This window comes from Melospiza georgiana, chromosome 6 (genome assembly GCF_028018845.1).
Source record: "Melospiza georgiana isolate bMelGeo1 chromosome 6, bMelGeo1.pri, whole genome shotgun sequence".
NCBI classification, from domain to species: Eukaryota; Metazoa; Chordata; class Aves; order Passeriformes; family Passerellidae; genus Melospiza; species Melospiza georgiana.
In genome coordinates, this window is record NC_080435.1 from 61,187,861 (window position 1) to 61,201,041 (window position 13,181).

The 13,181-nt window shown below is 43.2% G+C and overlaps 1 protein-coding gene across 1 annotated transcript; it reads left to right on the forward strand.

Annotated features, from left to right (window-relative positions):
- The first annotated feature begins 537 nt into the window (after positions 1-537).
- Positions 538-11,290, forward strand: GMFB (glia maturation factor beta). The gene is made up of 7 exons (XM_058026809.1): positions 538-613; positions 3,148-3,244; positions 3,638-3,687; positions 4,615-4,664; positions 5,679-5,761; positions 6,986-7,059; positions 9,349-11,290. Exons 1-7 carry the CDS (start codon positions 611-613, stop codon positions 9,418-9,420), a joined length of 429 nt encoding a protein of 142 aa, XP_057882792.1. The 5' UTR covers positions 538-610; the 3' UTR covers positions 9,421-11,290.
- The last annotated feature ends 1,891 nt before the right edge of the window (positions 11,291-13,181 follow it).

Sequence of the window (13,181 nt, forward strand, 5' to 3'; positions counted from 1 at the left end):
CACTCCAGCATCAGGAGAGCTTCACATCAAGGCTCCACTATGGACAAAGAGCGTGTGCCCGGCTCTGGCCGCTCCTGTTTGTGCCTCGTGTGCTGGAGACCCTGCATGACTTCCAGAATTAAACTCCACTTCTACACACAAGCACAGCAAGCACAACAACTTCTGATTCATGTCATGCTTCAATTCCATGGTTCAAACCTTCAGTCCTTGCCCTTTTTAAGGCACATTATGAGCTATAAAGCGGAGCTCACCCCGCGCCGCCCCGCTTCCCTCAGATCCCCTCAGCGAAATGGCGCCTGAGGGCGAGCCCGCGAGTTGCCATGGCAACAGTGAGGGGGCGTGGCCTGGCATGCAATGCAAACGAGAGAGGCGTGGCGCTGCGCCATCACGTGACCCTGCCTTTTCCCGCCCTCGGCGGCCTTGAACCTCCCCGCTGCCCGTAGACGCGTGACATGGCCCCGCCCATCCCGCGGGAGAGCAGTTGGTTGGTTGGAGGGCGATGGAGGGGGCGTGGCTTGCGCCGCGCAGGCGCGGTGAGGGAGGGGGCGCAACCCAGTGAGGAGGAGGCGGCGGCGGCGCGCGAGCGGCTGCGGTTGGTGCGCGCGCCAAGATGGTGAGGGGGGAGCGCGCGCCGCTCCCTCAGGGGGGACCCGGCGGGATCGTGAGGGGAGGGGAGCGGGGGGGGGTCCGGCCGGGAGGGGGCTCACCCCGCTGAAAGCTGCATAGTTGGCTGATTCAGAAAGATTCGATAGGGAAATGATAGAATAATCAACAGGAAAACGCGTGATCTGACCTCTGAGGAACTGATTATGTGTCTGTGAAACGACTGATGGCTTGATCGCACCTGGTTGTTGGTTGTCTTGTAATGTTTCGAGCTAATTCACTGAAGAGCGTCTGATTGTTGCTCATTGAAGTCATTCACCCGAGTGGTGAATTTGAACTTGAGCTGTGATTGCTGGTTGGAACAGACCAAGGGAAACAAGGACTAGTGGATGAATGCTGTGGGGTACTTTGCATTAATATTGGTTAATGGGTAAAGTAATGGTTGTGGAGAAAGGAAGAGACATGCATGCTGGTTTTAGTAAAGGTTTGGGGAGCTGAACCCTCCTGTGGAAGGAGCAGTTGCAGAGCAAATTTGATCAAATCTTGGGCTGTTTTGCTGTGTGTCTCTCTGGCGAGAGCCGTGCTGGAGGCTCTTTAGGAGATTCACGTTTATTTGTCAGTGTGAGGGTGAGCGGAGGGGTGTCCTGAGGGGGATCTGCTCAGGAGGGTGCGGGGAGCAGCAGCTGCCCCCCCTCGGTGGTGCTGGCAGGTGTGTCCCTGTCTGTGCAGCAATCCTGCCCTGCCTTTGCTCAGTTTTTGTTAAGCCAAGCGTTGGCGAGCCGGCTTAGCCCCGATAAACAGTCTGACTCTGATGTTACCGAGTGTTTTCCTTCAGGGATTTGTGTTTGTGTGGCTGCACAGGTGTGAGCAGGAGCATGGCTTGTCTGCTGGGAGAAGCTGGTGAGCCCAGGGGACGGGGAGAAAAGCTTCCTTCACAAAAGAGCATTTTATATAAAATAGAACCTCAGCTTTGAAATGCAGCCCTGAGTCCTGCTGGGTTTTTTAGTTGAGACCTCCTGGGTGAGTGAGAGTGGGTGTAAGTGACATTTTATATGAAATACAAGTTCAGCTATGGAATGTGGCCCTGAATTCTCTTGTGTTTTAAAGTATTTTTTAGGGTTTTTTCCCTCAATGAGTGAGAGTGGACAGTAGGGATGTTTCAGAAAATCCAGAATGACTTAGGTTTGAAAATACCTTTTAGATCATCGACTTCAGCCTGTTTGGGTTGAGGGACTGATCAGAGGGAGCCAAGGGTGATCTTTGATATTTATGGGAAACAAGCAAAATCAGGGGCACTGTACAGGCAGTGCCTGAGCTCTGCTGTCACAGCAGAGCCTGATTTCCTCTCCAGCTGTCCAGAGGAAGCACAGGGATGAAACTTTGTGCCAGAATTTGATCAAGGTGGAAATCTTTTTAGGAGCAAGCAACAACAAACGTGGGGTATGGGAAGTGCGGAAGCAGAGCCACCCATCTGCTTTTGGGGGGAAATCTCACAATGTTGAACGTGAGGAGACAAAACTGGGGGCTTAAATAATGACATTCTGTGATTTATCTCAATGCAAGAGCTCTTTATTAGAGCTTTTGATTGGTAATCTTGCACAATTTTTTATCTGAGGATTTTTTTTTTAAGGAAACCTTGAAATACAGTTACTTTGGTACAAAGTTCTTGATGCCTTGGGAGTTCATAAATACAGTTCAAGCTGCAGATTTTAAGTAACTTCTTTATCAAGCTGGCATGAAGCCCTTGGAGATGGAGGTTGTGTGTATAAAATGTTGTGTGTATAAAATGTTGTGTGTATAAAATGTTGCTCAGGAAATGGCAGTGGTTGGCTTGGTGCAGTTCAGAAATTGCTTGTGTAAGGGAAGATAACCTGCATGGCTGCTTGTGAAACAATAATTTCCTTCCTCATCTTCAGTGGGATGACTAATATGTGACTTGAGCATCTCTGAGGGCTTGGTGTGCACAGGGGGAAATGGCTGCATGGTTTTGGGTTAAAATGTCTGAAACTCTTTCTGTGTGTGTGAATCTCCATATTTTTGTGGGTAAAAATAAACAAGGACAATGTTGTTCTTAAATACCAATAGTAGCTCTTACTATGTTAAGTGCTTAAATTACTTGATCCCATTTGCTGTTGCTCTAAGGGACTCCCTTATTTCAGGGCTCGGAAAATGAGGTCTAAAATTCAGTTTGTAAGTGCAGAAGTATAAATTCTACTTCTGAAGTGTAAAGTTGACTTCTAAGAGCTCTGAGAATAATCCCTCTTCAGGAGTAGTTAATAAATACTCCTAGTTAACTGTGTGGCTTTGAAGAGGGAAATTAAAACAGAAAAATGTTCTGTTAATGTGGTTTAAAAAAAACCAAAACAATTTCCTTTCACCCACGTTTTTTCTGGTTTTTGTGATGCTCTGAAGCTTTGGACAAGCTGCATGCAGGCCCTCTTCAGTGTTTAGGCACAGATGTGGGTGACACAGGGATTTTTTTTTATCTGTTTCACTTTGTGGAAGGATTTATCTCTCCCTCCCCTGTGCCATTTCCTTTTGCAGAGTGAAACTCTGGTGGTTTGTGATGTTGCTGAAGACCTGGTGGAGAAACTGAGAAAATTCCGATTTCGCAAAGAGACCAACAATGCTGCCATTATAAGTAAGTCCCAAACGTGCCTGACAAAAATTGTCAGAAAATCCTCTCCCCTCTTTTCTTCCCTGTGTGAGATTTCTGCTGTATCAGGTAAACATGAGCCAGGGGGGTGTTTGTTCTCTGAGCTGCAGCACTTCCAATTCTGCCTGTAATTTTAACAATCAAATAGTGCTGTTCTTAGGATTCAAGTCTCCATCTGCTCTTAGCAGAGTATTTATATTTAATTATGGCTCAGAGTCTACCACTGTTTGTAAAATGATTTTGGGAAGTCATGGGATACGCTGGAGAAGAAAAACAGAATCACAAGGACTAGAACTGCTGAGTGCTGAAAAGCTTCATGCATCCATTTTGTAAATTGATTGAAAAAAACATTGATCTGTGTTTTATTTTGATTTATAGTGAAAATCGACAAGGATAAGCAGTTGGTGGTGCTGGATGAGGAGCATGAGGTTTGTTAAATGAATTGTAAATAAGAGTATCTTCAGCCTGCAATGTATTGTTGTCTCTAAGGTACTGCCTTAGTTTCAAATTGTTATCAAACTCTTAATCTAATTTGGGTCATGAGCTTATTTAAATGCATGGTCACTCTGCATGTAAAGCACAGCACCATTAATAGTGAAACTATGCAGAAGCAATTGAGTTGACTAATTAATTGCACAAAAAACAAAGTTATTTTAAAGCTGTTTTAACGATGTAAAAAGCATCTTTGGCACCTGCTGGCTTTTTGAAGAGATTTCTGCTGTGTTTCCACGTAGATCTGCACATTTGTCTCTGAGCTGGTCTGCCATCAATTAGAAGCAGGATTGCTAATCCCCTGCAGACTCTAAATTTGATGGGTGGCATAATAAGGTCAGCCCAGTGTGTGGTGTTTCTTAACGGTCCATAGGGCAAAATTAAATCCTTCCCAGGGCTTGGAGCATTAACCAGAGCTCTTGTTCCCTAGGATGTAGATGTTAATGTAACACTCAGATGTAATGGGGAATCCTTTTTGTGTGCTGAAGGAGGAAGGACTGAAATTTTCAAACTTTTGATTTATGTAGCTGATTTTAACTTACTTTATAGTGTGTGCTTACTTATTTAGTACTAGGGTTGGCAAAGCATGGTCACTGCCAGCATAGCCAACTATGCCAGAAATGTTTGCTCAATTTATTATGCCTAAAATAGGGGTGATTATTCACACTAACATTAATTCTGTGTTTAGTCATAGGAGTCTGTTGGCACACAAATCTTCCTAAACTGCTGTAGTAATTTGGGAGGTCCTTATCAGTTCACCTGTAGATCACCATCTGCCCTGCAGGTGTTTGTGTCCATTACCCTGCTTTAACCTTCCAGTGTGAGGTACTTGCTCAAACATTGCTTGTGTTTAATGTCACCAGGGTATTTCTCCTGATGAGCTAAAGGATGAGCTGCCTGAGAGACAACCTCGATATCCTTGCCATGCTGCTGCCATTTGGACTTACTCACTCCTGGAAGCTGTTCAAAGTGTTGGACTTCACCTTTTTAGGCCAGTAATTGCTGTAGTGTGATCTTGCTGATCCTTTATTTGGGAAATAACCCAGGGATCAGTTCTCAGGCTGCACTGAACTGTTGTACCACTTGCTGAAACAATGACTCATTTAAGCCTTTCCTGACATTTTATTTCCTTTTACACTATATAATGTTTGGGGAAGTAAAGCAAAGCCACGTTGCTGGTAATGTAAAGAAGTGAGTAAAATGTACCAGTCACTGGCTACTTCTAAATATAGAGTTCTGCCTGTGTAACTCTGGATCTGTTTTGGTGCTTTCTCAGGATGTGGCTGTTGTTGTTTTGCTGCAGTTACTGATTCTGGAATTGCTGTGGCCATGTGATCCAGGGAGGAATCCCTGTTTTGGAAAAAGAACAAAAGAGGGTGAGGTAAATTAACTAGTGAAATAGAAGGGGTACTTAAGTTACATGTGAAGAAAATACCTGCCCTATTAGCCTCAAGAGCTGGCTGGCACCATTCCCTGTGCTGTTCTGAATCTTGCCTTTCATGCCTACAGTGCAGTGGGAGGCTGAAAACAGAAGTCCTGGCTAAAACTGCAGTTCAAATTGAGCAGAACACCTGAAACAACGAAGTTCTTGGTCAGCAAAGAAAGAATTTGGCTTTCATTAAAAGCCAAAACCACACTGGTGGGTGTGGGAAGTCTTTTTACAAAGCTGGCAGAGGAATATTTGTGATGAGAGGGTGATTTTTAGCTCTGATGTGAAACATTACTACAGAGACAGCCCTCACACTGAGGCAGGGCCAGTTCTGAAAGTCAGATGTGGAAGTGAAAACAAAACAGTGAGGTTATTATTACCAAATTAAAACATCATCTTTAATGCAACACTGACTTCTGCCTGCATCAAGCTCTGATAACTGAGCATTATATCCTATAAAATAATTGATTTCTTAGTTTCTTTAACCTCAGAAAAAACATTTATTGTGTATAGCTACAAGTACCAGCATGAAGATGGAAGAGTTTCCTATCCATTGTGCTTTATCTTCTCCAGCCCAGTTGGTGAGTGAACTCTGTAGCTACTGTGTGTTGTAAATTTGGGAATATTCTCTTCTAGGGAAGATAAAACTTAGTACTTGGTGCTCTCAAGGAAGTTTTCCTGCCTTTGAGGTTCACATTTAGGGCACTTCAGATGTCTGAGAGAAGAGATTCTCTCTTTCCCACTTCTGAAGGCTGAGCTGGAGCGTTGGTTTCCTGCTTAGCTGCCAGAAGGTGTGTCTGCCTGAAAGTGCCTGTTCTCAGTGTGCTCAGCAACCTCTCAGGGGCAGGGCTGGAGCACTCTGCCTCCCCTCATGGAGGTTTAACCTCATTTAACCTGTTCACTCCTCAGATCTTGGGGAGTCCTCAAAGCATGACCCTGTAAGGCTCAGGAAGGGAGCACAGAGAGGGCTGCAGGACACTGCCTCTGTTCCTGAGTGATTCTGCTCTGCTCCCTCTTGCTACTCAGACATAAGTGACTGGGAGGGAGGAAATGCCTCTCATCTCACTAGGACATGAGAGCCCATTTCTTTCTGTGGATCTTAGAATCCTATTCCTTTCATTCTACCCATGAAAGGAACAGGACTTTAGGAGGGTTAGGATGGGATTTGAGAGGAGTTTTTGAGGGGCCTGAGCGTAATGGGCAGCAGTAGAGGATGGTGTGAGGGGACAGTCTAAAGGGCTGTCACTGCTGTGGGGGAAAAGGAGCAAGAGAGGGCTCCCTGTCTCAGATCTGAGCATGTGAAAGTGCTGAAACAGACTGTTCCAGGGGAAACAGACTAATCCTGGATCATCCCAGGTTTGTAGAGAGCAGTTCAGAGCATCCTCTGCTTGTGTCACAGCAACCCTCACCATCAACTCACCTGCACAGGGCACTGTGTCATTTTAACAGGAGCCAAATAACCTGGGTCTTGGTTTGGGCTTCCAGAGCTGAATTGCTCCTGGGCTTCCATCTGTGTTCTGAACTGTAGCAATGTATCTTGCTGGTATTACTGGATTATCCTTGTTATCCCCTGGAAGAAGATAAACTGATTGCATTGTTCTACCCTTCATTTCTCAGAGCTAGAGTAACTAGGTATATAAAAGAGTTTAGCAACTACTGAGCATATTCTTCTGTAGCTACCTGACACTCTTCCTTTGAATATCTTTAGCTTGCAGATTAGAATTCTTAAAAAAGCCCCAACTTATTTTTGAATTGTTGCAGTGAAAATAACTTTTAAAAATATTTTTTTTTCCTTATAACTTCAGGATGTAAGCCTGAGCAGCAGATGATGTATGCTGGAAGCAAGAATAAGCTTGTACAGACAGCTGAACTCACTAAGGTATAACTGGCTTTTGAAATAACTCCCCCTTCACTGCAGGTTGTTGTTTTGTGTCTTGCTTGAAGCAGTGGCAAGAAGGATTTTGTGAGAGTTTGTGATTACAGTGAACAGAGTTTGGTTTAGGAAAGCTGAAGGAGGAGTATGTATGGAGATTTCTGTACCTTAAAACACCAGGAGGAACAGTGTTCTGTAAAACAAAAATATCCCTCAGTAGGATGGACATCTTTGCTGTGGGGGAGGAATTTACTGATGGGAAGAATAGACTGAAGCCTCAGTGTGGTGTGAATCAGTTTAGCTGGTTCCTGGGGCTGCATGCTTGCAGAACAGCCTGCAGGGTAAGTAACATGTGCCAAGGGATGAACAATTTCTTCCTGTGCTGGGTTCTCCCAGTACTGACACCAGAAGAAATCACTGCCTTCACTAGGTCTGGCTGTGTGTATATTTTAGAATCTAAGAAATGTCACCTATTTTTCATTTTGGAGAAATGAAAAATTTTCTTTGAAATCTTTGCCTCAATGGCACCTAGACTCCTTTTTGCCTCAAGCAGTAAAGCTTAATAGAGTCAGTAGCTGCTGCAGGTTTTGCATACCATGTGAAATGACTTCAGCACTTCCCACAGCACTGTTGCCTTCATTCCTTATCCTGCTGAGTCCTTCAACATCCCAGTAAAAATGTTAAGAGAACTATGGATCACAGAATGGCTTGAGTTGGAAGGGACCTTAATGTTCATTTGTTCCAACACCTCCCACCAGCCCAGGCTGCTCCAAGCTCTGTCCAGCTTTTGCCTCTTCCAGCTGTACCTTGTAAGAGAAGACCCCTCTGTTCTAAATTAGACCTCAGGTTAACAGGAGTCAGTAGGAAGGCAGCAGAAGATGGCAGAAACAATCAGCACAGCCCCAAGAAATCTTTTTTTAGATCTGTTGAGACTGTATCTTGGAGGCCTGATAACTGATAGAAAGGAGGTAGACAGTTTTTAGTAAGAAAGAAGAAGGGATGGTGAGAAGAAGGTGAAAGCCTGGGAAGTAGCTCAGTTAGAGTTGGAGTTCCTATCACTTCTGACATGGGAGAAACTCAGCCTGAATGGCTTTTGAATGCAAGTCCAGGGCTGGGTTCATTCATGGTTCCTGAAGGCAGAGAGCACAGGCTGTCTCCAGTTGGGATTGCCTGCTTGCTCTTCAGATGTGCTTTATTCTTGCCACTTGCTGAGCTGTGTTTCATTTTAACTCCTGCTGGGACTTCCTCCTGCTGTGAGTTTTGCTCATGACTCAGCTGAGTTCTCTCAGTCTCCAGTGACTTGCATATTAGCTTGGTTCCTGTTAAACTGTTCTGTTCTTGTAACACTGATTTTTGGGGTTTCTTCACTTTTAAGACCTGTGAATTTGTAAAATTACCTGACTTTTGTCTTTGGGCATCTCATGGACTCCAGTAATCAATCATAATTGACATTGTTTCTGTTCAGGCTATTAAAAGCAAACCCCAAACCCTAACCAGTTACTTGCCCACATGGAATTTAAAGTGTATATTGGTGTATTGGACCTTGTTTTCTGCTTCAAGGCTTCATTAAAGATTTCACAAAGCTTTGGGTTAGTAGCTTTTAGATTGTTTTGGGGGTTTGCCCAGAGATGCTGTGGCTGCCCCATCCCTGGAAATGCCCAAGGCCAGATTGGATGGGGCTTGTAGCAACCTGGGACAGTGGAAGGTGTCCCTGGCATGGCAGGGGATTGGAACTAGATGGTCTTTAAGGTCCTTTGCAACCCAAACCATTCTGTGCTTTAGGATTTTGTTGGGTTTTTTCCCCAAGTTTTCTATTTTGAGATAGTTTACAGTTGAAACAATATGCTACTGGCTACTATGAATTTATTTCAGTTGAAAGAAAAAATAACTGTGTGTTGGACTGAGTAAAATTGCTGAACTTTGGGCTTAAATCAATCCAGATATTACATTATTTGTATTCTTCAAAATACCATCTTGCTGAGATAATGCATGCTGAGATGGGGCCACTTCAGGGTTATTTTAAAATGTAGTACATGTGCTTTTCTCACATTCTAAGGGATAAGAGTAAAACCTAGAAATAGCATGACAAGATTCTTGTTTATGTTAGTGATGTTTTTGCCACTTAGTGTTGTGTATTTTCCTCTGATCTGATGCTTTCAAGAAAGCACCTGAGAATTGCAGGTTGGTTGTGTTTTATTGCAGCTCAGCCATGTGTGTGGAAAGGTGCTGCTGCATTGTGTGCTTGTCCCTTCCAGCCCCATCCCTCAGGAACTGATGCAATGCCATTTTGTTTAGGTATTCGAAATCAGAAATACAGAAGACCTAACTGAAGAATGGCTGCGTGAGAAACTGGGCTTTTTCCACTAAGGAAAACCTCTAAGTGTTTCTGTACCATCCTGGTGATACTGGAACCAGACATGAATACTTCCATCCAAGCAATGCACTGTATTCACAGCTGTCTCCTGCAGTATCTCTCTTGTGCAGAGTTTGTGCAAAGAATAGCAGGTCTGTCTCCTTGAAGTAACAAATCTTTGCAGGTGTTTCCTTATTTGTACCTGCTAAAAGGGAATACTCCTCTGCAGGGACTCCTTTTGCACTCCTGTGACTAATATTTCTGTAACTAAAATAGTTCAGTTCTGGATTTATAACCGTGTACAAACATCATTTGGAAGCTGACGCTAACTTTTTCTGAGCTACAAATGCATCCTTATGACACACATTAGCCATTTATATGCAGAATTTATGTACTCTCACTTAGCAGAGTAATTTTTGACTTAATGTCTTCTCAATTTTGAAGCATTTGTTGGAAGCTCCCTGGAAGCATTTGTTTGGTACTAAAAAGTCAAAATCCTTGTACTGCAAATCCATCCATTTATCTTTCCATCGAGTCCATGTGAACTGTCTCAAATTCTTGGAACTAATTTTTGTCATTCCAGTAATTCCTCAGTTGCCTGAGTCAATCTTCCTAAATTTCAGGGCAAAGCTTTGACTGTCCAGTTCTCATGCTAATACAGTCTCACAGGAACTAGCTGATAACTAAGGGCTGAACTACAACTCTGGTTCCTCTTGCACCAGATTTCTTCTTGCATCTCTGTTCTGACACTGTTGAGAAGTTTACCTCTGCTCATTTCCTGTTATCTGAACACCTGGTGATACTGTGTGCCTTTCATTTGTTAGCTTTAAAAGGACTTGAGAATTTTACACTGCCACTTCTTACAAATTTGGTAAAAACTTTGTTAAAGAATCCAAGTAATATTTGTTCCTAGTGCCTCGTGCTGCAGTTGACATCTGTTAAAACAAAAAGCCAACCTCATTTTCTTTGAAATTCCAATCATCTGCTCCATTTGTAGGAGTCAGGAGGTTAAAGCTTTTCATGATAATAAATGATTTGTATCTTTTTTGTTATAAAAGTTGGCCACACGTAGCTTTTGAGTATTTTAATTACAACCTCTAACTTTCTTAAAGGCTTTTTGGTCAAAATTACATTCCAGATGAAGCTTTTGCATAAATGATCATTTGATTTTCATCTACTTAACGGTTCATCTCTTTGAAACAGCAAATCTAATGTGAAAATAGTATTTAACTTTTATAAATGACCAGTCTTTTTACAGGTCTGTTTTATATGAATAGAGTAGCTGTGTGGTGTGGGCCACGTTCAGCACGTGCTGTGGCAGGAAGGAGGAGCACTCACGGCACAGTCTCTCCCTGTCTTGCTCGTGAGTGTTTGTTGTGCTTCTGAGCAAGTGGCTGCGGAGGAGCAGCTTCCTGTTGATAACATACCTTAAAATGCTGCTGCCCCAACCAATCTGCTCGCTGGGAGGAATGCAGTGTTCACTTTGGAGGCCAGTATTTCATGCTGTGAAACCTTTGCTGAAAGTGGGGTTAGTTTTGTCAACTTAGGTTGTGTTAGTGGTAAAACACTAACTCCTGCAAGATCACAAGGAATTCATTTGCAAAGGTCTTCAGTGTTGGTAAATCTCTTCCTAGTTTGATGTTACTGCTCATTTATTTGTATATAAATCTGACTTGAGAGGAGCTTTTCAAAATACATGTTGGAATTATCCAATTAAATCGATACTTTGGTGCAGGAATGAAATGCTTGTAATTAAATTTCTGTGTTAACATACTGAACTGGAAAAACAATTTCATTTCCCTGGATGAAAAAATGTTGATTATGAAACTGTTGCTTGATCATTCTGTACTGCAGATCAATAAAAACCATGTCTTTTGTGACAAACATTGTATAAATAAGACTTTGGCTTAAAGGGTAGTGTCATTCCAAGCATCAGTCTGGGAACAGCAAGAATCTCTTTTGAGGTTTTTTTGGGATTGTACTAAAGGTGAGGCATATCAAAGTACAGTGTGGACGAGAGGGAAGCTGCTGCTTGGAATGTTCAGCTTGATTTGCAGTGGGGAAAAACTGGATTAATCATGTCTGTTGTACTTTGTACACTGGTGGGCTGCCAGCAGCCAACTGCTGCCTGCACAGGTCTGCACAAAAATAACTGTACAAGAGGCCTGTATCAGGAGGGAAGGGAGGAGCTGCTGCATGAAATGGTGAAATTTGACCTTTCATCTCTGGATTGCTCCCCCTTCTGCCAAGAAAACATTATTCCTTACAGCTGTATCTTCAGCTGAGTTCTTCCACTTCTCATGTCCTCGTGCCTCACTTAAGCACTTTCTGCCTTGGGTGCTGCCCCTCCAGCCTTGCAGGGAGCAGACAGATCCTTGTGAGAGTGTTCAAGCCCAGTTTCCCCTGGAAGGTGCTGTTGATGCTGCTCAGCCCACCAGTATTGCTCCTCAGCCAGCCCTGCCTGGCAGCTGCTCCTGCTTCCCTGGCTGAGCTGTGGAAGCAGCTGCAGGTTCTGGGAAGATGAGTGTGCAGAGGGTGTTTGCTGTTCCAGCCTTGTTTGTGTTCTCTTTGCTCTTCATGCAGTGTTTTGACACAACTGGCTGCTGCTAATTGTCCTGGGCTCTTGAGATGCAGGTAGTGCTAACACTTGATTAAACAAAGACATCATTATGTCCAGGTCTTTCCTGCACAAATAATCCTTGTTTTCATAACATCTTTCCCCACCTTATCTGTAGAACTGTGTGTTCTGTGCTGCTGCCCCCTTGGGCTCAGTGGGAGGCAGATGAGTCCATGTTCAGGCCAGTATGTTCCTGCTGGGCTTTGCTGGTGAATTGCCCATCTGTAATCACACATTTCTCTTGAATTTTCAGACCTCTAAAGGACAGCATAAATTAGCCTAGGGGAGCCTTTGTAGCTAAAGGTCTGAGAGTCAGCATTTTCCATTGGGAGCTCCTATTTTTCAGGAGTTAGTAAGTTGGCCATAAAATCCTCGGTCTGGAGTTAAAGGTCTCTCCAAGGGAGACTTCTGCCACAATTAATCAGGTTTGCTTTAAATATTGACTAGATGGCTGGGATACAGCTCTTGTAATCCTATTCACTGATGGTAAGCTGAATTTAAGCATGAGTTTGCATGTCAGCCCATGAAATAGACTTGTAGTGTTTTGAATATTTTTAACAAAAAATTGTAAATGCTGGTATTTGATGGTTTAAGTGTATTTCTAGTATAATGAATACTGTTCTGATCTATTAAAGGAGGCAATAATGCAGGTGTTGACACCTTTTTCACTTCTCCAAAGGAGCATCTCTGCATTTGTACCAGGATTCCATTTTTGTATCTTTAACTGTAAAATAGCTGGTCCAGAAACAATGTTAAATTGCTGACGGGTCTGACTCAAACAGGCAGAAGCAAGAGAATTCAATTCCTTACTTCAGAGCATTCCAAAAATAAACACCATGAATGTTGTTTTTATACATACATGTAGTGACTGTGAAGTGGGACATGAGATGGGGCTCAGTGAAACTCTTGTGTTTGTTCTGTGGTCCAGACTTGTCTTAAAAGGTGTGAGAGGTTCACGGCCAGATTTGGGAATTTGGCAGTTCCATGAAAATACCAGTAACCAGTACAACTTCCATATGCTGTTTAGTCTCTGCTACTTCACATTGCATGTTTACTTTAAACCAAATCTTTTTTTTTTTTTTTTGCTAAGCATGGTGCTTGTATTGGTTTAAATAAAATATTTCATTAAGAAGTTGTGTTGGCCTGTTTTAATTGCAA

Excerpts from the sequence above, each read along its gene's own strand:
- GMFB (XM_058026809.1), top strand. Across the intron at positions 3,245-3,637 it reads CAACAATGCTGCCATTATAA|TGAAAATCGACAAGGATAAG; the intron begins GTAAGTCCCAAA and ends TTTGATTTATAG. Across the intron at positions 4,665-5,678 it reads CTGCCTGAGAGACAACCTCG|ATTTATTGTGTATAGCTACA; the intron begins ATATCCTTGCCA and ends CTCAGAAAAAAC.